Source organism: Phalacrocorax aristotelis, chromosome 13 (assembly GCF_949628215.1).
Source record: "Phalacrocorax aristotelis chromosome 13, bGulAri2.1, whole genome shotgun sequence".
NCBI classification, from domain to species: Eukaryota; Metazoa; Chordata; class Aves; order Suliformes; family Phalacrocoracidae; genus Phalacrocorax; species Phalacrocorax aristotelis.
Window position 1 is genome coordinate 1,193,776 of NC_134288.1, and position 25,049 is coordinate 1,218,824.

General features: G+C 41.1%; 1 protein-coding gene across 2 annotated transcripts in view; it reads left to right on the plus strand.

Moving 5' to 3' along the window:
• Positions 1 to 25,049, plus strand: part of PHF20 (PHD finger protein 20) — a 77,499-nt gene that overhangs the window by 27,654 nt on the left and 24,796 nt on the right. The window contains exons 13-15 of one of the 2 annotated variants that reach the window (XM_075109008.1): positions 10,702 to 10,980; positions 21,152 to 21,331; positions 24,725 to 24,823. In XM_075109008.1, the coding sequence (XP_074965109.1) occupies positions 10,702 to 10,980; positions 21,152 to 21,331; positions 24,725 to 24,823 (558 nt within the window). The remainder of the gene's footprint in view (positions 1 to 10,701; positions 10,981 to 21,151; positions 21,332 to 24,724; positions 24,824 to 25,049) is intronic. The other variant, XM_075109009.1, reaches the window with a different exon arrangement.

The following is a 25,049-nucleotide window of genomic DNA, read 5'->3' on the forward strand; positions in this document are numbered from 1 at the left end:
GAGTGACTGCAGGTTCTTTTTGCTAGTCAGGCTGCTGTGTATTCTTTTCAGTCTGTGAAGTACTTCTGGGTTTAACTTTTTTAAACTGATGGGTTGTAGCTTGTTTTGGCTCGTGAAGGCAAAACCACTGTTTAGTTGTTGTACCTGAATGGAACATTAATCTCTCCCGACACCAAGGAAATGCCGTTACTCTCTGTATTAGCTCTGACTACATGAGCTATTGACAGCCTGCCTGCAAATCTCTAAGCAAAGGAAGGAGGTAAAAAGTGCTGCTCCTTCCAGGGCCTGTGAATTTGTTCCTCCCCCTCTTGTAGCAGCATCATGATCCACTGCTGGGTTGAACAGTTTGGCAGAGGTTAAACCCCCTTGCTTTCCAACTGACCTCAGGTAATTCTGGGAGGTTGGGGGCAGCTGGGCTTAACTTCTGATTAACTCCAATGTGTTAGTGTGACTAGGCTCCTGTTACATTCTCAGAAACAGAATTAAGACTCAAAATGGAGTCAAGTGCCAAGTCACTTTATTTGGCCAGAAATAAATACAGGAGACAAAAGCAAAGAAAGAGAGGGAAAAAAAAAGGTGACAAAGGGAACGAGGGGGGAGGGAGGGAGGGAGTGGGACTGTTGCGATAGCTATCGCCACGGATCTGCTGCAGTCCGGGCGGAGTCTGATGCATCTTTGAGGCCGGTGGAGGGGGAGATGTTCCAGAACACACCCCCGTCGTCTCTGCTGGTTTCCCCTTTTATAAGGCTGCTCTCTTGCATAGTTAGTAACTGTTCTGCATAGCCCTGCCTCCCACTTGGCAGTGGGGCGCATGCCCAGTACCGTCGCTAGAAAGTGCTTGAAAGTTCTAGGGGGTCTGAGTCCCCCCATATGTTGCCAGTTGGCCTTGGGCCCAGGCGTATGCGCAGGGGACGAGCACTCTGAGATAATGGGGCGCGCATTCCTGCCGGGTTGACCTTGGTGATTAAACTGTTCCACTCAGCTGCTGCAGTGATCAGGCTTTAGGAGTGAAACTTGCCCGCCAACAATGTTGAGACAAGTTTCTAGTTGCTGACAAGCAGGTAGAACCAATTTAATGTACGCTTTAAGTTGAATACTTCCTCTGAGTAATTACAGGGTAACATCACTGTTTTCCTTAAGTTCGTGTGCTCGCAACTGGTGAAGCTCCTCACAAGCGCTTGTCAGGTACTGCTGTAATAGTCTTGCCCTCTGGGTTAGGTAAACTGGTACCCTGTCTTGCAGTGCCAGCAATGTTAGCAGCTAGGGCTGACTTTGCAGCTCTTTCCTTTGGAATTTGAAGTTCCTCTCCTCCAAGGTGCCACTGAAACTGAACAGGCATCCTTGAATATAATTTTAAGATGGACAGCCATGTCCTGTTTTGCAGTGTTTCACCCTGGAGTAGCTTTTGTGGATGGCAGAAGGGGCTGTTTGCTGTAGCAAAGGAGCATTAATTTTTTTTCTTCCTTCATTGGATCTCTGGAAAATGTCCCTGGAGTTCTTCACAAAAAGACTGCAGGCACTTGTGTCACTGGGAGTGCAAAGAAATGCTAAAAAGCAGTGATGCTTTTTGATCCTGTTGGAATCTTGTGCTTCAGGCAAGCAGAAAGACTGGTGGCTGTTGGACTCCAGTCAGGCATGTGAGAAGGTGTGCAGGTACAGGCATGGCTGCAAACATGCACAGTGATTGAATTGCTCTGAGGTGGAGTGTGCAGGACTTGCACCTTTAGAGACAGCTCTTCTAAGACATAGCAGGTTGTAGCAGTCTTGAAAACTGAATGAATTTTTAGTACATCTGAAAAAACTAACTTCTCAGCCCCTGACAAGCTATATAATAGAAGATATGGCAAACCTTTCCACTACAGTAGATACAGTCACCTTTTGGACATCCTTTATGTAGGAAAACAACATGATAAAATGCGTTTTAACTTTAGTGATCTTGCATGACAAACTGATTGCATTTCTTAAAGTGTATTTTTTGCTGACAACCGTTTAGCCTTTTATTTTGTAAATTCCTGCAAATTCTCAGTTTGAAGTGCAGCATTTTTAAGATGACGTTTATCTTTTGTATAATCTTTTGGAGGTACTCATTGAGCTACAGATTGACAAGCCACAAATTTGTTTGATAAGGTCTGAGAATTTGGAAAATAGTAAATCTTGACTTTTTGAAAGAACACATGGTATTAACGGTATTGAAAAACTGTGTTAATGGGTACAGATGTTCTTCCAAACAATTAATGCAGTATTAAGAAGGCATCTGCTGCCTTTGTAAAATAATCCAGAAGTAGTCATGGAATAATGTCAAAAATAAAGATATCACTTGGTACCGTAATGTGTAATCACAGAGCTTTGGGGTTAGTGGTCATATACAATTTTTAAAAAGTGCTTCCTGAAAAGGCATCTCCTTTCTAACTTAAGTACTTATTTAGGCTGCAAAGCTTCGGGGTGTTTCACAATGTCTTTGTTTTAGGTAGCTTTGAAATCAAATGTGTGTTAAAAATTTTTAGTGGTGTACATGAACTGGGGCGTTGTAGCTGTATGGCCATCTTCAGAGAAGGCTTTTTTCTTTTAAAAAAGGAAAAGTTTGGGGGTCTGTATTCAGTGCTATAATGTATAATGTAGTGAGAGCTAGTCTGTACTCAGCAGTATGTGTTGGGGGTTACAGCAAACAAATCGCTTTTCTGTGTGTTTGATGGAGAATCTCTTCTCCTTCCATGAAAAAAACTTAAGGGAAATAATTGACAGATTTAAGGATTTGGGTTAAACTAAAATACCAGCAGATATTTTTCTTCTACTTCTATACTTATGTTCTGCTTGATTACAGATGCAGTTTACAATTGCCTTGTTTAATTCCCTTGAACTTGTATTATACATGTTGGGGTGAGATGCTATGTTCTGTAAGGGAGGAGGCAGGGAGCGGACTTCTACCGTATAAATTTCAAATGTACACGTCTATATCTCAGTTCTGCTTTCTCAGCATTTGAGGATCATAATTTTGGCAGCAGGTAGATGGGGCAAGACACCACTATAATGCTGGTGTGCAACTGAACCATTGGGAGTTCAAAAAACTGTGATCCCTTTGGGTATCTTTTGCCTTTATTACCACTTCCCTCTGACCTTCCTAATGCATATATATTGCTGAACATTTGTAATTTGGGCTTAAACTGGGGAGAATTCCAGCTGAATGTGTAATACCTACATGTCAGGCAGGTGATGAGGACTCCTCCTGAGCTTGCTTAATTAGATAAGAGACATAAAGCCTAAAGCCTCTGGTATAGCTCGTGCACTGTTGACACTGATACTTCTGTCAGTGCTTGAATGAGCTGGATTAAAGTTAATTCAGGAACGTGCACTCATTGATTTCTGACCTGAAGTTCAACACTGCGGTGGTGTCTGAAAATCCACACTCCTGAGCGTGGGTTTTGTTTCATTTAATTAAAGCCATCTCCTTTAACATTGGAAATGCCAGACCTGTACCTGGGTGGACATCCAAGTGTGGCAAGCAGATGTTTTTATTGGAAAAAAGAACTTAAGGATGGGGAATAAGAACTTTACAGGGTCTTTTTGAGTAAATACTGTCACCTGAAATCTAAGTACAAAAACCTACATTTCCATACTTAACCAACATTAAAAATGTTATTAACGAGTGGTTTGTTGATATGAGAGTTCTAAAATCCATAGATCCTATCATGGATAAATCATCTTTAGTTAAAAGTGTTCATGTTTTCCTGTATGTGCTTCTGTTTCACTTGTGGGATTGTGTCTGTACACCCCAGTGCCAATGTCCTGCCTGGTGGGGCAACAGTAAGGCTTGGGCTTCCACCTGCTAGTAGAGTATGTACGCAGCAGTGTGACAGAGGCCTCTTGGCGTGGGATCTAAAAACATCTCAGAAAATCACAAGTGGCTTCCTGCTCCTGGGGGACTTGTGAAAGAGTCTGAGCATGCTGTCCTAAGAATAACTGGTCTTGGAGGCTGAAAGCTGAGTTAACTTAATGGACCACGAGTTGCTCTTGGAGATTCCGATTGGACTGAGAGGGAAATTTTTCACAGTGAAAACAGCCAACCGCTGGAATAATCTCCCCAGGGAAGTGGTTGACTCGGCCACGTTGAACACTCTTAAGATTTGGCTGGACAGTGTGTTGGGCCATCTTGTCTAGACTGTTATTCCTAGATAGATTGGACTAGATGATCCCTGATGTCCCCTCCATTCTGTGAAACTGTGAACTTACTTCATGGCTAATTATTGAGGGAACAGATAGGCATCTCCCCAGATACTAACAACTGTATGTCAAGCATTTATGTTCTCAGGCTGACAAGCATATTAGAGAGATTTGAGGTTTGGAAAGGGGAGAAGTATATTGTCAGAGTAGGTGGTGTAGGTGGAAAAAGGGTGTTTCTTCCATACAAGATTCTCACAAAATAAAGCATGGAAGTTAAGGTCAAAGATAACTTATACTCAGAACAAGTGCAAATCTGTAACCCAGTACTAATATCTTTTATTTGTCTGTAGGCTTTAATTCACAGAATCACAGAATGGCGGGGGTTGGCAGGGCACCTCTACAGATCATCCTGTCCAACCCACTGCTTGAGCAGGCACACCCAGAGCAGGGGGCACAGGACCGTGCCCAGGCAGGGTGTGAATGTCTCCAGGGAAGGGACCCCACAGCCTCTCTGGGCAGCCTGTGCCCCTGCTCTGGCACCCGCACATGGAAGGGGTTTGTCCTCATGTTCAGGTGGAACTTCCCGTGTTCCAGCTTGTGCCCGTTGCCCCTTGGCCTGGCGTTGGGCACCACTGAAAAGAGTCCAGTCCCATTCTCCTGACACCCGGCCTTTAGATATTTATAAGCATTGATGAGATTCCCCCCTCAGCCTTCTCTTCTCCAGGCTGAACAAACCCATGTCTCTCAGCCTTTCCTCACAAGGGAGATGCTCCAGTCCCCTGGTCATCTTGGTAGTTCTCCGCTGGACTTGCTCGAGCAGTTCCCTGCCCTCTTGAACTGGGGGGCCCAAAACTGGATGCAGCATTCCAGAGGTGGCCTCACTAGGGCAGAGTAGAGGGGGAGGATAACCTCCCTTGCCGTGCTGGCCACACTCCTTTTAATGCAGACTTTTAATTCTAGTCACTTGATGGGAATTTGTTCTCTTCTTGTAGGAAAATAATACAAAACATAACAAAATTAATAACCTTAGGTTTTTTCAGTGTTGTTTTGGCATGGGTGAGTGCACCCCAGTTATACTAGTTTTAACTTGCATGATGTATAGGAAGATCATGATTTTTATAGTGTTTGAATATCAGGAATTTTTAAGGACAAAAGCTCCTCTTAAAGAGGGCTTTCCCCGGTCAGTGGTTGGTAGATGATTCAGATCTCTAGTAGTTGCAGACATTTGTAACAACAAATACTATTTGGAGCGTGTATGCTTGTTATGTTTCAAAATGTATATGTCTGTAATGTGTTCTGGAAAGGCAATATAGCATTGCTTGCCAAAATGTAAGTTCCTTTTTTAAAACTCTCAGCAAAATTCTGATTAATTACACATACTAGAGGATGAAAATCCTATTCTGCTGGTCTTTTGGCTCCTCTAATGTTTAGGGAACAGAATTGGTGATAAGGGTTTAGCTAAATCAAGTCGTCTCTCAGAAACCCCGGTGACAATCTGTTGGCAAATTTTTGCAGCCAGTTAAAGCTGTTCCACATATGTGAAAACAGACTTAGAAGCACTCTGCAGCTGTTTGTGTGGCTTTACTTTTACAAACAGATATTACTTTAAAGGTGAGCTGCCTTTGGTTTGCACACACCTTCTATCATGTTTGTATTTCACAGAACTCTTAAGATTACTTTTTTATTTGCATAGACATACGTGAGGGATTCTATTTGCCTTATACTTACCACATGGCTTTCTAATTTGGTCACTTAGCTTTTGGTTTCAGTTAGGGAGAAGCTTAATATCTTTGCATGCAGTTTCAGGGAGCAGCTGTGTATCCTGCAGCTTACCTAGGTGGGCTTTGATTCCTTCAAGGTAGTGTAAAAGCTGTCATTTTAAGCCTGACGATGTAGTACATAAAGAAGTCCATCCTGCCTTGCTCACTTGGTTTCTTACAGCTAGGCTCCATGATCTGGACACAGTGTACCAGTTACACCTCAAAATGCAGGTAAAGCCTTCATGTTCACCCAGCTGATAGCCCCCTCTGAAGGTGTGTCAAGGTTTGTACAGTAGTGCACTGCACGCTTAAAAGCTTTTTGTTTGGTATGCACCTCCCTGGTTTTATGATTATGAATTTAATGCCAGCACAGGGAGAAAACAGTGAGTGAGGGTTCAGACTAAATACTGCCTTGAGTAGTTCTTGCAATGTCAAGTAATGTTTCAGGCTCAAAAATCACAACTTTGTGACCGTGGAAGGATCATGTGTTTAAAATGTGGATGATTATGAGAATAGATGTATTCCCAAGCAAGCACCGGCTCCAAAATGGTTCTTAGAATTTTGAGACTGACTGCACAGAAGTGGTAACATTAGACCCCCACAGGTCAAATTTTCATATTTATGTGAATAGATGAAATGTGAGGGATGAGGTTTTAGCCATCACTATCCAGAATCACCTGTGAAGTTACCCCTGGGATATATAAAATTTATGCCTGCAGTTCAAGAACGGTAATGGTAACAAACAAAACAATCTTTAAAATAATACACATGGAAGCACCAGAGAACATGTGTTGTAGAGAGACCTGATGGGTTTAGTTTTAACAGCTGGTGAAGGAATAATTTGATCTTTACTTCATTTCCTGGTCTCCACAGAAATATTGTGACTAGAAGTCTTCTCAGTTTAACAGGTAATTGTGTGTGAAGATCTAATGGCTAGAAACTGCAGCAAGGCTGACTTTATTTGGGGGAAAATGCTAAGTGTTTATGTACACAGTTAGCTTTCTGGATAGCTTACCAATGTGTTGTAGAAGATGCAGACCTCCAGGCAAGATACTGTGCTGCTGCCAAACATTCCTGTCCCAGTAGGAGCCAATTCAAACAAAGAATTGGGGGTGGGGTGGGGTTTTATTTTGTGGACTCAAAAGCTTCACATGGTGACATTTTACTGTAAACTTAACTACTAAACATGGCCTTAGCTTGAACCTTGGATAATACAGCACAACGAGAAGTGAGAGACTTAAAGCTGAAGGGATGGGGTTTTTCTCTGTAGTGAAAGTTAAAGGAGACCTTGAGTCTCTGTGCTTAATATTGAAATGGCTAATTGAATGTTGGTTATAAACATGGAAGGAATAGCAGGTGGTAGGTCTATCATTAACCTTCCTCTGTAGTCAGAGGAAACACCCACCAAGCTCCTCTGAAAAGACAAGTGGCTGAAAATCTGTAGCTAATACAGCAAAACTTTCTCTCCATAAAAAACAGTTTTAGCACCAGGCATTGTGAGCAAAAATTGTATGTATGTGTAAGGATGGAAGCTCCCCGCTTTAGATGTTGGTGTAATGAGTTGGCTTCAGAGCATTTGGCTGGAGCACAGGCCCTTCAGAGGCTCCCCTGGGTGGCTGAGTTGGGCATCAGCTTCCTGCTGTGCCCTGGCAGCAGGAAGTTCTATTGTGTTACTTGTAAAGAAGGAAAACGCCCCCAAATGGGGTGGTACCATCACATAATAATTTGAACATGAGCCAGCAGTGTGCCCTGGCAGCCAAGAGGGCCAGCTGTGCCATGGGGGGCATCGAGCCCTGCATCGCAGCCGGGCGAGGGAGGGGATTGTCCTGCTCTGCCCCGCGCTGGGGCGGCCTCACCTCAAGCGCTGCAGGCAGTGTTGGGCGCTGCAGGACATGAAGGGTATAAAGCTACGGGAGAGTGTCCAGAGGAGGCCACGGAGTTGGTGAAGGGTTTAGAGGGGAAACCGTACGAGGAGCGGCTGAAGTCCTTTGGTTTGTTCAGCTGGAGCAGAGGAGGCCGAGGGCAGCCCTCATGGCGCTCTGCAGCTCCCTGAAAGGAGGGAGGAGGGGCAGGTGCTGGTCTCTCCTCTCTGGTGACCAATGCCAGGACCTGAGGGAATGGCAGGGAGATGTGCCAGGGGAGGGTTAGGCTGGGTGCTAGGGAAAGGTCCTTCCCCCAGAGGGTGGTGGAGCCCTGTCACAGGCTCCCCAGGGAGGCATCACGGCACCAGCCTGGCGATATTCCAGAAGCACTTGGACAAGGCCCTCAGAGACCTGGTGTGAATTTGGGGTGTCCTGTGCAGGGACAGGGGTTGGGCTTGATGGTCCTTGTGGGTCCCTTCCAGCTCAGGACATTCTATGATTCTACTATTCTAATTTAAACTTTGTTTTGAGCTGTGTGGGAATGTCGTTGTTTTTATTACTCTGAATATATTCCTTTTGCTTGTTGCAGTAATTTTTGTCGTCTTTCCTTACCCTGTGTGTTTATTACCTCTGTTTCTAAACTTCAGCTAACATGATCCTGTGCTCCTCTTGTAACTTCTGGCTGATCAGTTAGAAGCCATTCCCTGTATCTTCTCAAGAATGTGTCCATCTCAGTGGAGGGGAAGCTCTGAGCTTGGATACAGGGCCTCATCCTGAGGGTTGTGTGATGGTATAACAGTTTCCCTTATCTTTGTACTATTTTTTTTTTTTGCTAAATCTTCAGACACCATTATCCCCTTCTGCTGCAGTCAAGTTTTCCCATCTTAATGTTATTTAATAGAAACAAGTTCTTTTGTCCTGAATGCTGTTTTTTAGCTTTATAGTCAAGAGAACCTTTCTGCTTTTGCTTTCACTAAACCCACAGGCCATTTCACTGACTGTTCCTTAAATATTTTTCATTCTTTATGAATGCGACTTTTGATGGTGTACAGTATATTTTGATTTTGGTATTGGCAAACTGTATCATTCTGCAAGTGTGATCCACTTGTCTGGCTTTGTGGCAATCTTGTTACCATAAATGCTTGAAGCAGCATCCCTGTCAGGATGTTCTTAATATGGCTATGCCATAATATCTTTCTCTCTTTCTCCTTGTCATTATCTTTGAAACATCCAAAAGCAATGTCTTCATTTCTACTGTTTTCTTCTCAAAATTAACTGAATATTCTTCTAACCAGTCTGATGTGCATATGACCTCTTAACCCTTCCCTGTACATCAGCCTCCACAGTACCATTCCTGTTTTTCATTATGAATGACTTAGTTCTGTTTGTCATAACACAGTACTTAAAAACTGAGAGTGCTTCAGATACAGCTATCTAGGATGCTTTTCATCACTACGACATAACCTTTAAACGTGCAGCTCAGTAACACTCACCATTTTTATTGCTACATGCTGAAGATTTCTGAACAAGCTGTCCCACGTTCTTACACCAAGATCGTGTTAATGTTACCTTTAACACTGCCATTCTATGCGTTCCAGCATATGTGCACTTGTGGAAAGTCTTCCTCTTTCTGCACTTATTCTTGTTTGTAATGTTTCTGGGTCCTTTTGTGTTCCTTGTTTTCAACTACTTCTAATAATGTCTTAATTTTCATTCATGTGCTACATACCTTCAGTTTTACATCACTGTTGCTAGGTCAGGGTGTTAGGTTTAAACACTTCTTAATCCTCCAAGTTTGAAAAGACATGTAAATATGGAAATTATATTTTAGTGCTGGCAGAACAAATAGAAAAATTATATTTGGAAGCTGTTTTGTAAAAGTGACACCTCCTTTCTGTTGTCCTCTAGTTGGTGAGGGATGTTTTTTATGCTGTGTGCGTATTAGTGATGGATAGTTGCTTGGATCTCTTTATATCTATGTGTTTCCAAATTTGTATATCTCTTCTGTTGTATTGGGTATAGATACTGGTGACAGTAATCTGATTTACTCTTAGTTTAAAGTGTTTCTTTTGTGTATTTCTTAGCAAAGCCATGAATTCTATATTTTTCTAAATGCTGGAAGAAGAAATAGGAATTTACCAGGTCAAGTTTAGGTATAGCCCTGGGTTGCACAGCAGTGCTCTGTGAAACAGATGCCTTAAAGTTCTTCCATTTGAGTCTGAAGACTTCCCTTGCTTTTTTTGATAAACTAATTAACTATAGCTCATAGGGGTAATTTTTTAACAGGTGCAAGCAATTTTTCTTTTGCTTAGTTTCATTCTTTCATTGCTGCTTGAAAATTGAAATAAATTTCAATTTTACTTGAAAAATGTAGTTCTGACATAACTGCCTCCATTGTTTCTGGAAATAACCAGGCTTCGGTGGTAGGACAAGGCACCCAGAAAGCAGGTAGCAAAATAATTACAAGCAAAGAAGCAGAACTGGTTTCCTTGGAAAGTTCTTTAACAGTTGTAAACAATTCAGTACATACTTGATAGAACATAATCTTCAGTATTCTGACTAAAATACACAATCTCCATATAATTCAGTCTCGTATCTGTAGCATATATCACTATATACAGTGTTACTAGCTGTTGGGCAAGGAACTTGTGGAAGCAAAATGTTCTCTGACAGTAAGTCATTTGTAAAAACACTGGCATTGTGCCAATCAATTTTTATGAGCACAACAGGACAGAGTTTTTCCTTAAAAGCTATTGATCTTAAAGGGAGATACAGCATTAAAACTTTATTTTTAGCATTTCATAGCTAACATGTTTGAATGCATGCCCATTTCTTAACTTTTTTTTGTTGTTTTAAGTTTAGGAAACCATTTGATAAATATAGCAAATGCATGGGGGAATTTATCTGTTTTGTTCTTACAGTAACAAAACCTTGTAAGAGAGCAGATTTTCTTGCATCAAAAAAAGCTGCAACTGTTGATCAAGAGCACAAGTTTAGATGCAAGTTCTTGGACTGTTCAAAATCCTTCCGCAAAGCCAAGTTATTGCATTATCACATTAAATACTTTCATGGAGTGGAGAAGGCTGCAGAATCACAGCAGAACCCTGTAAAAAGAAATATTCAAACCAGAGCTTCTTTGGCTTCTGAAAAAGCTAATCAAGAAAGGTCAAAAAGAAGACGGACCACAGCTGGTTCATTGTGTAAGTATGTTGCTGATCTTTTTTTTTCCTACTTTTTTTTTAAACAGCAAGCAGGAAAAGCAGAATTTTTTTTTCTTTGGGGCTGAAGGAGTGACTTTAGGGCTCCGTCTTAGCATGTTTCTTTGTGGAGAAGCAGCACAATATGTGTAAACATGTTTTAGAGAAGATAATACTGAAGAAACTCCCTCATCTAGAAATGCACATCATGTTCTGTAATGAACCGACTACACAGCTTCTCTTATTCCTTTGTAACAATTTTGCAACAATTTACTTGAGTATTAAACCTCTGCTCTTTTTTTCAAAACTACAATTCCCTGAGCTTGTGATTTCCCCACCCCCCGGCCTGACAAATATCTAAATAGTTTTGTTCAAACACTTTTGTCCTTTTCTGTGTTACGGAAACAGTCTGTGTAACTCCAGTTCTCTCCTATTTTTTACTTGGTCTTTAGATTTCACGGTCTGACTTCCAAGAGTATGCTTAGCTAGAAATCTAGTACCAGTTTCTATGGTATTTACAATTCTTATTGCTGGACCTGTGGGGGGCAAAAAAGTCCTAGTTCAGTTGCTACAGCTGTGCTTGAAAAAATCCTCACAAAACTGATGGGTAGTGGAAAGGGATAAAAACTTAATGACTAGGAAAAAAATAAATTCTTAAGTTAAAACTGCTTTGCAGTCTTCAGAATCATGTTAACTTCTGCTTCACTGTCTCATTCTCTGAAGCACTTTCTTCCTAGTGTCTTGCATAACATCGGAGGGGCAACCTACATCTAATTGTGAACTACGGCAGTGTTGTTGATAACCTATCCAAACCTTGTTCCTGTGGACTGACTTCTCTTTACTGCAGGTCCATAAAATTTGACATCGCTTCTGACTTCTGATGGAGTCTTTTATAAAAATCTAGCTTTCTCTTTGCTGAATTCCCTGGTGGTTTTTGTCTTCATATTTGACTGTTCATTAATATTCTGTTTAATTAAGAATTTCAACGTCTTGCAAGTTGTTCACTGGGCTACAGCTCACTACAGCAGGAATACACCTAGGCTTACTTTGCTTCATGTCTGCTTTTCCTAGTATCTCCAGGAAACATTTTTTTTTTATTTGAGGCGATCATCTAGTTCGAGTGCTACTGCCTGCTCCTAACAAGATAAGTGTAACTTAATATACTGCTACTACATGTAAACTTCTATACCCCAAATACTTCTGTAACTTTAAATAATGCAAAGGCATAAGATTTGATTCGTAGAGGAAGATTTTTCTTTAAATGCATTAGTATGTGCCAGCTTGCGTGTATTAGCTTTGTACGCAGCTTAAATGAACTGAAATTACTGCCTTGAGGAAACACAACTGAGATGAGTGCTTTATGAAGAACAGCTGCTAACAACTGCACAGTGATCAAAATAGGCTTCTTGCATGTCATGTGCTTTTCGATAAACAGACTTCTATTCTGCTTTTTGTAACTGCATAATTATTTTGGTTTGAGAAGTTGTTTATCTGTGATTGTCTTGAATGAGTATCTAGTCTTGACTAGTGACTCAATACTCTTTCATTTATCCTTTCCCTCAAGTGCACACTGTTGGTGTGATGTCATCATCTTGGCTGCTATGGCAGGTAATTCTTCATGGTGTTGAGTTATAACTGCATTTGCTTATATTAAGCCCCCACCCTTTCCTTTCCCCATTTGTGGGTGGGTACTTTTAACCTGGATTGTTTTGATGTTGTGCTTAATAGCATATCCCTGCAAATAACCCCTGGGTTGTACTGACAGCTGTTGAACGGTGCATTGAAGTAGAAGGCGAACCGTAAAGTTTTCAAGTCACCTTCAGTGTCAAAGCCTGCTATTGTGGAGCTACAGTAAGGCTTTTCTTGATGAAGAAAAGTAATGTCATTATATATCAACTATATTGCATATCTTTTATTAAGTGCCGTTTAGTTGTTAACTTGGCCTGTTCTTAATTATTCCAATTTTTGTTACGGGGGTACCACACATATTCTGAAGTAGAGTAAATGGAGTTTATGAGCTCATACTCCTGTCCTTTTGCAAGCATCTCTTCTGTTCGTAATGACATGTATAGGAAGACAGCCTGCAAAGCAAGACTTTTTCAGTGTCTGCTCAACACTTTTATGTCACCTTTTTTAAAGGCTTTTCAGGATATACTGATTAGTGAGAGCGAAGGCTTTTTAATACATAAGTATGGTACATGGTGGGTTTACTTTTAATCTTCACAATCCTTTTGTGAGCAAAACTTCTCCTGTTCAAAGTGAATATATTGAAATCATTTTACCTTTTGGTACAAATGTCCTTTTCTGTTCTTTATACTTCACTCTCTTGGATAGGTTTTAGTGCTTAAGAAAAGGTGGCAATTTCTAATAGATAATACTCATGATTTCTGAAATCTTATTCCATAAGCTTGGAGATAATCTTGCTTTAGAAGCTTTATCACACTTAAGAAATTTTATTTTGGAGTTCTGGGAATCCTTACAGTTTCTGCTACACATCAAATTATAAATAAATAAATGGTGGGGTGGACTGTGGGCTAGATTTAAAGTGAAAATACTTAACTGTTTCTAAAGTTTTAAGAAATTATGCAATATTCAGAACAGCAGGAAAACTTTTTCCTTGTAGTGATTAAAATTTAGAATGTCGACACGTAGAAAAGATGGATGTAAGTCATCTTAAATGACCATGTTGTGGGATGCAGTTTAAGCATAACTACTTTGCACTAAAGTGGAGGCTCTGAAATTTCAACATCGGAAATGTATATTGTGGCTTTAAGACTTCAGTGAGCTGGAAAGGTTGATGTGGAACTGATGTGTCTTGTCTCCCTTTTCCTTAAGAAGGATCTTGCCTTTGCAGTGGCAAATATTATAAGTATCTCTCTAAATTCTGTAGTGGCCCTTCATTCAACAGCGAGAAGGAACTACCATTGCCTGGCTTGTATTTTAGATATGCCTTACTACTCTGAACAGAATGATGCAGGCTTAAATGGTTACTGGATGCATTCAGGCAATATCTCTTCTCTAATTTGTCAGGAAATACTACTAGATCATTATGATGAACCAATCTTCCACCAGCCCCACTTATAACACTTACCTCCATGAGTATTGTTGCTATTTGGTCTCTATTGGAAGAATTATCCTTGTAGAGAATAGGGCAGTGAATTTTGCATCCTGCTGGTATACAGGAGATGCAGGTATTTCTGCCCTCAGCTCCTGGGTTGCATTGCACCTTGACAGCTGCATTATAGAGCCACCAGCAGCCATTCTGTTAAAGAGGAGAATCAAGACCTGCACAAATGTATGTGGATGCATAAGCTTAAAACGAGCTTTTTGAGTCTAGGTGGCAGATGGCTTCTCAAAGTCTGTCCTGCAGGAAATCATAGAATCATGGAATGATTTGACTTGGAAGGGACCGTAAGATCATCTAGTTGGAATGCCCTGCCATAGTGCTACCTTCCCCTAGACCATGTTCCTCAAATCACAGAATGGCAGGGGTTGGAAGGTACCTCTGCAGATCACCTTGTACAACCCCACCTGCTTGAGCAGGCACACCCAGAGCAGGGGGCACAGGACCGTGCCCAGGCAGGGTGTGAATGTCTCCAGGGAAGGGACTCCACAGCCTCTCTGGGCAGCCTGTGCCCCTGCTCTGGCACCCGCACATGGAATGGGTTTTTCGTCATATTGAGGTGGAAATTCCTGTGCTCCAACTTGTGCCCAGTGACCCTTGTCCTGTCATTGGGCACTATTGAAAAGAGTCCAGTCCCATTCTCCTGACACCTGGCCTTTAGATATTTATAAGCATTGATGAGATCCCCCCTCAGCCTTCTCTTCTCCAGGCTGAACAAACCCATGTCTCTCAGCCTTTCCTCATAAGGGAGATGCTCCAGTCCCCTGATCATCTTGGTAGCTCTCTGCTGGACTTGCTCAAGCAGTTCCCTCTCCTCCTTGAACTGGGGGGCCCAAAACTGGATGCAGCATTCCAGAGGTGGCCTCACTAGGGCAGAGTAGAGGGGGAGGATAACCTCCCTTGCCGTGCTAGCCACACTGCTTTTAATGCAGACCAGGATATTGTTGGCCTTCTTGGCCACAAGGGCACATTGTTGGCTCATGGTCAGCACTCCCAGGTCCTTCTCAGCAGAGCTGCTTTCCAGTAGTTCATCCCCCAGCCTGTGCTGGTGCGGGGGGTTGTTCCTCCCCAGGGGCAGGACCTTGCACTCGCTCTTGTTGAATTTCATGAGGTTCCCCTGGGCCCAGCTCTCCAGCCTGACCAGGTCTCATTGAAAGGCAGCACAGCTTTCTGGTATATCAGCCACTCCTCCCAGTTTCGTCGAGGGTACGCTCTGCCCCTCGTCCAGGTCATTGATGAATATGTTGAACAGGATGGGACCCAGCACAGACCCCTGGGGAACACCACTAGTGACAGGCCTCCAGCCAGACTCTGCTCCATTGATCACGACCCTCTGAGCTCTGTTGTTGAGCCAGTTCTCTGTCCATCTCACTGTCCTCTCATCCAGCCCACACTTCCTTAGCTTGTCTGTGAGGATGTTATGGAAGACAATGTTGAATGCTTTACTGAAGTCAAGATAGACAACACCCACTTGCTCTCTCCCTTCATCCACTCAGCCAGTCACACCCTCATAGAAGGCTATCAGGTTGGTCAAGCATGATCTTCCCTGACTCTGGAAACCCCCTTGTCTGCCTCAATCTACTCCCAGCCATGGAACTTAACCATTGCTGCTACTGTGTTCGTTGCCAGCCAGGACTTGAACACTGCCAGGAACGGGGGATCCACAGCTCTGGTCAGCTTGTTCCTGTGCCTCACCATCGTCATATCCATGCTATTTTATGTGAAGTGCCTGCAAAAGGTTGTTTTCAATAAAGTTTGTTTCCTGACCTAGACCACTTCAAGGTCACAAGGCATGGATTTCATTCTCTATACCTGCAACTCACAATTTGAACATCTGAAGTACGTCTCTTTCTTGAGTTTGACTTTCTCTGAATGGGTGGCTTTCAATTTTTAGTAAGATTTGGTTCATGCCCTTGTGTTGAACAACTTTTCTGATATCTGAAAGTCAACTTTGGCCAGACTTCAGTGCTTGCGCAGCTGATGCATCTCACCTCAGACCTTGGAGGGGCTTTATACTTGATAGGTACTGAATATTCGTCAGAAAATTCTAACTTATTAGATGTGAACAAGTAGGGGAGTTGATGCGTGTGTGCAAGGAAGTGCCATCAAAACCTTCACTAAGGTGGCTGGTGTACTCTTAATGCTCTTAACCTCTTAGTAGTGCTGACGGACTTGATGCTGCCCTCAGCACAGCAGTTGTACTGGCAGGGACTTCATCAGTTGATAACCTTACAATCCCAGGACATAGTTCAGTTCCCCTGAGATGTCTTGCTCTAATGGAAGTTAAACCTGGTTCTGAGACCTTAAAAACACTGTGCAATATTAGGCTGCAGTTTTGGTATGTGGGTGTATAATGGCAGCCTGAGTCTGGCAAGTTGCAGCCAACCTTGGCTCTTCCTCCTTGCCATGAGGAAGAAAAGAAAGGAACAGACCTGCAATTTGTAGTTCAGAGACTGTAGAAAATCTGTCCCTACCTAGGAGTCTGTACAAGGTATTTCAAGAGAAAACATGCATTTCTGTCAGTAGGCTGAAGTTTTTGTGCATGACTTCACTGTTAGAATATTCTGCCTACTCAAAGTTAAAATATGTCATGTTAATGCACAAGTGTCTTAATGCCAAGAATACACGTAAAGAAAAAAAGGGGTCTCATCTTTACATGTGTTAATGATGAGATTGTAACCATGCATGCATAGGGAACAGGTTGGAAAACTTGCTTTGACAGCTTAAACATATAAGGCATCTAGTTGTCAACTGACAGTTGTTAACGTGAACTTCTGATGTGTGGCTTAGAGGTTTTCAGGGTGATCCTTTGTGGGGATTCCAGTTTCCTCTGAATATTGGCTGATGGATGCCTCTTTGCTAGGCAGTGGAATGTACTCGGTTGACCTATGAATACAGGGTTTCTCCCTGGAGTAGGTGAAGATCTGCATTAACACCCTCTGTGTTCTGCAGAATTGTTGATCAGCTTTGTGGCTTATCTTGAGATACCGCTTTGAGGTTGTGGAGGAAGGCTATGTGAAATACTTCAAGATGATATGTGGTCTTTCAGTTCTTGAAAATTTCAGCGGATATTACCAGCAAATGATCTCATAGCTGTGGATGGTGAATATTGTCTAATACAATCTAATTTGTAACACTTAGGAGTTCAGTCTCTTTGCTTCCTGTGAAGACTGAATTATCTTCTTAACTGAGGTTTGACATCTTTTGTGTTCTGTTGGACAGAAAGCTCTTGCCTTGTCTGTCACTGGGTCTTGACATGCTTAGATGTAAGTTCTCTTAAGGCCCTGTCCTTATGGTTTCTGCATGGTTGAGGTGGTCTGACCTTGTTAGTTTCTAAGATACTTTGCTGCTTCTGGATCAGCTCTTTATATGTAACATGATGGTTTTCCCAGGATTAGAGAAGAGAGGCCTGAACAACTCTGTGGACGAAGGCTGAGGGCAGTTAATCAGCAAGCCTCTTCATGTCCAGTTTTTTATGAACACATCTCTTCTTCCTTTTAGTGGTACTGAGTGTCATCTGAGCCTAGAAACTAATCTGCTGGTGTTTAATACCAACACCGCTGTTTAAGAACACTGAAACTGTTCGCTGCCCTGGGTGTCAGGAAGGCTTTTGTGGTCTATTTGTAGAGAATTGTATAATTCTAAGGATGATTAGTGATATTCTGGGTCATAGAGGTATTAAAGGGTACTAATATCTATTTTGATTTTTGTTTGAATTTGGCATCATCAGGAACATGTGGAAGTTGTAACTTAAATGCCACCTGTGTTCCACCTCAGGATATCTCTAAGACAAGCTCAGGTGTCTTCACGGGACCTGCATAGAGAGTTTTAGGAAATGCCTAGGAGTCTCCTGTGCACTTAATAGGAGTCTCTATGAGCATTGTCCTGCTGTTCACTGCAGAGTCACAGTACAGTTGTTTTGTTGCCTGGTAGTCTGAGTGCTTACAGGGACAAGTGACTTGCAAGAGAAGTTAGTTATAGCACTAACAAAAGTTGAAAGCGTTGTCCATGTAAATATGGTGTATTGTGCGCTCTCTGGCCTTGCTTGAAACTCAAATCAGGAGTTTCTGTGATGAGGAGGAGGCAGAGGAGTAGGAAGCCTTCTGGAGTGAAGGTTGGCTCAGGAAGTCAGGAGGATGAAAGCACTTGGCAGCTCTGCGGATGGTGCTAACACACAAAGTTTGAGCTTGGGGTATGTGCAAGTTTTAAAGGCGTATACCTAAATACAAGTTCTTGGTTGTGGTTGTTATGGTAAGTAATTGCTCTTCATTCTTTTAGAGTAATTTTATAAATAGGCCTGTTGGAATTATACTAGAAAATATTGTATTGAGGGGAAACAGGATGCTAAATGTGGAAGGCTTACAAGCTTGGGTCTTTGTGGCACAAGTTTTAATATTTACTTTGTCAAAAGTTTGGGATAGATTTCTAGTCCTTTAATCTCATCTTCTCAAATTCAGTCTCAACTCCTAAAATATATTCCAGAGTGCTCAAAAATCTTGTAGACCCTCTAAACATTTCTTCCAATAGAACAAAATATGTTTCAAAACTAACATATTTGTTGATAACTATTTTTTGTCAGTTACTGAAGAAAAATACGTCTGGTGTATGATAGAGTACCCCTGAACTCTCCCAGAATAGTGTTACTGGTGGCTGAAAAATCTTACAGAAATGTGTTAACCTTTCTGTGTCATAAAAGATACAACATATTCTTGGCAAAAATTTCCATAAACTTCAGTCATGCAAAGCTAAAAAACCTAATGGATGTGAAATAAGATTTTGTTCCCCCAAGAGTCTGTGTGCACAGATCTCAGCCCACAGGAAGCCCAGATGGCTTGTGCTCTTTGAAAGACTGGTGGAATCAAGGTGCCCATGGGGTTCTGTAAATGTTAATTCATGAAACTGAGTTGAGCTATTGGGAGAGGGGAAAGTTAAGAGGCCTAAATGAAGGTTGTCTGGTTTGTGTAGCTTTTTCTATTGTAATTTTGGGGTTCCCTGAGATGGTGTTCTGTAAATATTTCTGGAATGCAATGCAGAATGGTAGACAATCAAGAAAGCTCAAGAAAGGCTTGTTTACGTGACTTCTCACCCTATAATGTGTAAACAGTTTGCATTTCAGAAAGCTTGTTAGGACACTGGTGTTCCCAAACAGGTCATGAAGTACCTTAATCTTTTTTTTTCAGCTACCATGTACCATGGAAAAAAATTTTGTCTGTCTGAACTGATCATGTCGTGTTCAACCCACTGATCATGGAAGTTCTCAGATGAGCAAGTTCTGTTAGCAAGAGGTCCTACAAAAATAGATCTGTATTTAAAAAAAAGAAAAAATAACAAGCCAAAAAAAACCCCAACACAACAACAACAACAAAAACACAAAAAACCTCCCAAACAAACAAAAAACCCCCCAAACACACACCTACCCCCCTTATACTTATTCCTGCAAGAGGAGAAGTTAGTCCTGTTAAAAATGGAAGGCCATACACATACTGCTGTATCTTATTAAGGAGTATCTTCTTGTTTTGATAATTCCTTGTGGACAAAACATGCTACTTTCTACAGTCTTGCAGCTCTTGAGGTAAACAAGCACCTAGAGAAAGGCAACAGTGAGTTGCCCGGTTGGACAGAAGGTACCTTGATGAGAGTGTCTTGTGTGGAAACTTAGGATTTGGTCTAATTTCTGTCTTCTGTTGTTGCTGCTCTAAAGCACTATGGCAGGTGAGTAGAACTATTTGGTTACAGAAATAGCTGCGAATGGCTCTTTCTCTTTGGGTGTCTTTTTTTTTTTTTTTTCTTCTCCCCTCAAGTCGTAATGCAACTTCAGAGTGAGAGAATCAGGGAAAAAGTTAGCTGATGGCATTTGGACTTCTGGATCTTGGAATTTCTATTGCCTGAAGAGGTCTACTTGATTCTGAAAACTCCATAATGACATGTCTTACTGTACCTTGTTACAACTTCAACTGGAAATGTTGATCAGGGTGGAGTACTTGATCCCATTTCTTTACCTAAGTATGTTCTCTTGGACTATCTTCCTTCTGTTTTCAGTCATTTTCAGGTACTGCTCACAATTATTTAGTTAGAGGTGTCCAAGTGAAAATCCAGCTGGCATGCAAGTCTTCAGGCAAGGAACTTCAGACAAGTTCCTATCCACTGAACTTTTGAGATGCTTATGATGACAGAATTGCATGTTCTTGATGAAAGTCAGCAAGCTGTCACCATGGCTACTTGATCTCCTTGACCAAGATACTTGATGTCACACTCCAAAACTGCAGTATACTTGTCTCGTTTAGTCTGGCTGTCCTACGTGCCATGCAGCCTTTGCCTATATCAGCTTCACTTCTCCTTTTCCATGTCCAGGCTCTTTTTCCATGTCCAGAAGTCTTTCAGTAGGAGTGCTAGCTGTAGTTAGGAAGATCAGAACTATTTGACTTACATACTAAATGGAATCTCAGATGAAGCCATGTCTGTATCTCATGATTTTTATGAATTTTAGGTGGTGATTCTCAATTCTTGCATCTCACTCTGAGTTGAAACACTGTTGTTTCAGTGGTATGTATTTTAAAACTGCCCTTCCTTAGATGTGCAGAGCTTCTCTGTTCCACTTCTATATGCCTCATTACCAAGCACACTTTTGAGAACAGGCTGTGGGTTCCCCTCATTAAATCAACAGGGTCCTTTTTCTTTTCTCTCAAAGAAACTAATAATAAAAATTACCTGACCCATATCTCTGCCAAACTGAACTGTTTCTCTTACCATCTTTTTTCAAAGCCAGTGTTTCTGGAAGAATAGAGCTCTGGGGAATGGATTTGCATCCACTGTTCAAAAAACTGTTTCACTGTTGGGGGGGGGGGGGGGGGAACCAAACCAATAAAAGCATTACAGGTTGTAGCCTTGAAATCAGCTTCTGTTTAAAAGCTTTTCCATGGTCAAGTTGCTAGGGTTGTGAGTTGAGCATGTGTCTGATCAGAACATGGACTACCAGAGCTGCTGCTGGTGAAGTAGACTTACATTTTAAAAGTATTTAAAGCTTGGACTTCATCTTTATTCTCTTTGTAGATGCTCCTCTACACATAGCCCTAAGGAGTACCCCATATAGAGATGAAAAAGTAGAAAAGAGAAGAACTTCAACTCCTGTAAGTGCATTAAATAGTCACCGACATTCTATTAGAGAACAAACCAAGAACCACATAGCGAGATCACTGCGGAAGCCTCAAGAAAAAGAAAGAGTTGAAAATGGTACGCCTTTTTAGTGTAACATGAAAAAGTTGAATTTGGAAAAGACTCGGAAAAGTGTTAAGCATTTTAAGGAACTTATAATATTGACAGAAAGTATTCTGTATGCCTTCTTTTAGAGAGTTTATTTTTTTAATGAATGTACAGTGTAAAATATAAGTGGTGTTTTTTTCACTGTTTCTTTGCAGTAGTTTCAAATGAGGAATCAGTATAGGGAATCTTAAGTTTTCTTGCTATGCTCGTTGGGGTTTAATCTTCCCAGTCAGTTTTTAATGTTTTTAAGATGTAAAAAGTACTGAAGTATTTAAGGGCATGAAAAGATTCTTGCTTATTTTTTGCTTGTTTGATACATGTGTCTTAATTCTATTAAACTCTTGGTTGTCCAAAGCATTAAGTCATTAAATATTTTAAGTAAGCTTGAACTTGTTGAGATACCTAAACTTAATAAAGCAGAAAAGAAAACACAGGGGGCATGGGGACAGGATGACCTAGTTTTTTCTTCTATATTTTTTTTAATAACATTTGACTACTTCTGGTAGTCAACATTCCTTTCTACTAAACATCTCTGAACAACTTCACAACTTTGATTGTTCAGTGGTATAGTGTAAACCCTGTTTATACGGGAGTCTGCTATAATATAAGTGGGTAACAGCCATACAGGGGGCCAGGTGTGTATGTATACATACACACATAGATATAAATAATATAGATTTAAATATATTTTTAGATATACATAAATAATACATAAATAATTTCCAGCCTACTTCCAGATTTACTACAAAACCACTTTACTTTCAAATATGTTGTGAGAATTTGAGTTACAGTGAGGAGGAAAACACCAAAAAAACCTATGCTTAGTCTAGTCTACCTGTAACAGGTGATCTTTGTTCTGGAGATAGTCTTGAGAACACCACCTTACTGGCCTGTCACTGTGTTGTTCTGGTGGTCACAGTAGCCAGTCAGTACTTACCACCTCTGTTTATTCTTGGGCATCCTTTGCCTCCTTCCCTTGTAGGAAGGTCTGAATGAGATCCGTTAGTGTCTCTTCATTGGGCTGACTCAGTGGGACATTTCTTGTTTGAGAGCATAGCATACAGAGATAATAGAATTAACGTTTGACAGTGGTGGTGGAGGATGTGGCTGAGTAGTCATCCTGGTCCTGGTTAGTTCCTCGGCTGTGCAAGGAGATTGAGAGGGCTTAGGTATTTTTATGTTTTTACTACAAAGCCCTTTTTAAAAATGTGGTTCTGTGATGAATTTTTAGGATTGTATAAGGCAGTTTACCTTTCTCTTTGATCATGTGAATCTATGAGGATGCCCCTAACCTAGGCAGGCTCCTTATCCGGTCTTTTTCGCTGAGAATTCATTAGACTTCAGAGTGCTTACACGAAACAACTTGAGACAAAAAGATTCTTCAGTACAAGGTTTTTGGAAGGTCCCTTTTATAATACTCATTCTTTGCAGGTTGGTTTGGTTTTTGGTTTTTTTTAAAGGATAAAAATCCTGCATTAACTGTGTGCAGTTAAGGAGATAGCTGTACACAGAAATTTACAAATACTTGGATTTTTCCAGATTTTGAAAAGACATACTGGCAAGCTCAAGGGGAAAAAGTGTGGAACAAAGTGACAATATTTTGTCATATTTATCACGGATATGTTGGTAGTGGCTGAAGTAGCATGCTCTTTGTTCTCGGGTATCTTAAAACAAATCGGTCTACCTGAGCATGCAAATTTAAATTGCCAAGTGAAAAGATGCAAAGTTTTCCTGCCTAGGTTGACCTCAGTTGTTATTCTTTCTTTGCCCTTATGGAAGAAAAAAATGGCAGAACTTACTTGCATCCCTGTGTGTGACTAGGGAGAGGGAGGTGGTACCCAGAGGATTCTGACCACTGGAGGACTAAGAGATAAGGACAAAGGAAAGAAAGAAGGATGTTGGAAGCTCTGTGCTGAGACTTAAATATGAACCTCTTTTTCTTTCTTTCTTTTTTTTTAAAACCCTCCTCAACAAATGGTAATGGAGGGGGAAGGAAGTTTGTCTTTTGTGCTGCCAGTCATATTCCCTTTGAAGGACATGTAATTGGTATGGCAGGCTGCCATCAGTGTCAGCAGTTAATATGGCTTCTGGCAATGCACAGTTTTAGCAGCCATCACTAATGACTTGCCGAAAGAGGAACATAAGTGGCAAAGTAGCAGGAGATGTTGAAGGGCTAAGTATGAGGAGTTACAGAGCTAAAGAGTCTCATGAGGAGCTAATGAGCATGTCTCCTGTGTGCTCATCACAGCTGGTAAAACATGACTGAGACTCCTGTTTTCTCAGAGTGGGCTCTTTGTACCGTAAATATATAGCCTTAGATTGTGAACTGGGGAGTTTACCATTCACATGTAGGAAAGAGGTTAACATAATACACTGGTATTGCTGGTTTGCTTCATGAGTGGTTACAGACCAACTAGGGTTCTTAAATGTTAGGAGACTTTTCTACAGTATAGGGTGTCCTTAGTTGCTTATTCTGATATCAATCTGAAATTGAAATAGGTTTCTAAATGGGATGGTGAGTGGCTTAATCAGCTAGGCAGTCTGAGAGCAGAGCCCTTTTGAGATGCAAGGCATCCTTCCTAATAGATTTTATCATTGCACCGATAGTCTTGGCAAGGTCAGGATGATGTACTTAAGGAACTGTATAAGTATCTAGAAATTCTGTTGCAGAGACCTAAATCGGAAAGACAGGAGTCGTAAAGAAATGCTAGGATGTGAAAAGCAAGGGTTTGTGCCCATTACCTTGCAGCAGGGTTACATTTCATGGCAAGTGCTCTGGAAGCATGCTTGGAGGACGGATTCATTGAAAGATATCACCCAATCATTCAAAAATTATGGTGGGTGTTTTATTCCCACAAAAATAGGATGGAGAACAGATGGTGAGAGAATAGCAGTTAAAGTCAACTGAATCAATTGTTACTCCACTTTCAATGAAAACAAAATATTTGACTGAGGAACAGTACTAGTGTTCGGAGCGTTGCACTTTTGTTCTTGTCAGACTTCTGTCACAATTCTGCTGAAATGGTCAGCCATAATAATTTAGAAAATGGATATAACAAATCCCCTGGCATTTTCTTTTTTTTCATAATCTCTGAAGCTCATAGTAGTAATAGGCATTGGTGTCAGTTGATTTCTCCCACATGCTCTTGTAGTTCTGCTGTGGGACAATCAAATTAGAACTTAAAACAGACCTTTCTGATTATAAGAGATGGGAATTCTTACAAATAAGTTGTGTTGTTTTTTTTTGCAGTGAACAGGCCCTGAATGTCCAAAGAAACTGTGGAGGTCTTTAAGAAAATTAATAAGTAGATTAGGTGTGTATATATGTCTTAAAAATTCAATTGGAATGTTGTCTAATTCCAGCTGTTAAAGAACATGAGAAGAACAAAGAAAGAAAATCCAAAGACTATGGAAGGTCCAAGTCAAAGAAAAAGAAAAAAAAGAAAAAGAGAACTAAGCCGGGTAAAGCTCTTTTTACTTCTGTAGAGGAAAACGGCTTCACTATTTTATTTTGCCTGTTACCCAGTTCCGTGCTCTTAAGAGTGGGCATTGCAGATAAGACTGCTTTCTTCATTAATCTGTTAGTTCTGGTTTTATTACGTGGTTAAAATTAAATTGTGATTGGGAAGACAATTTATTTCCTGGTTGAGGTGCATCGTTAGTGCTGGATGACAACTTATAATTGTGC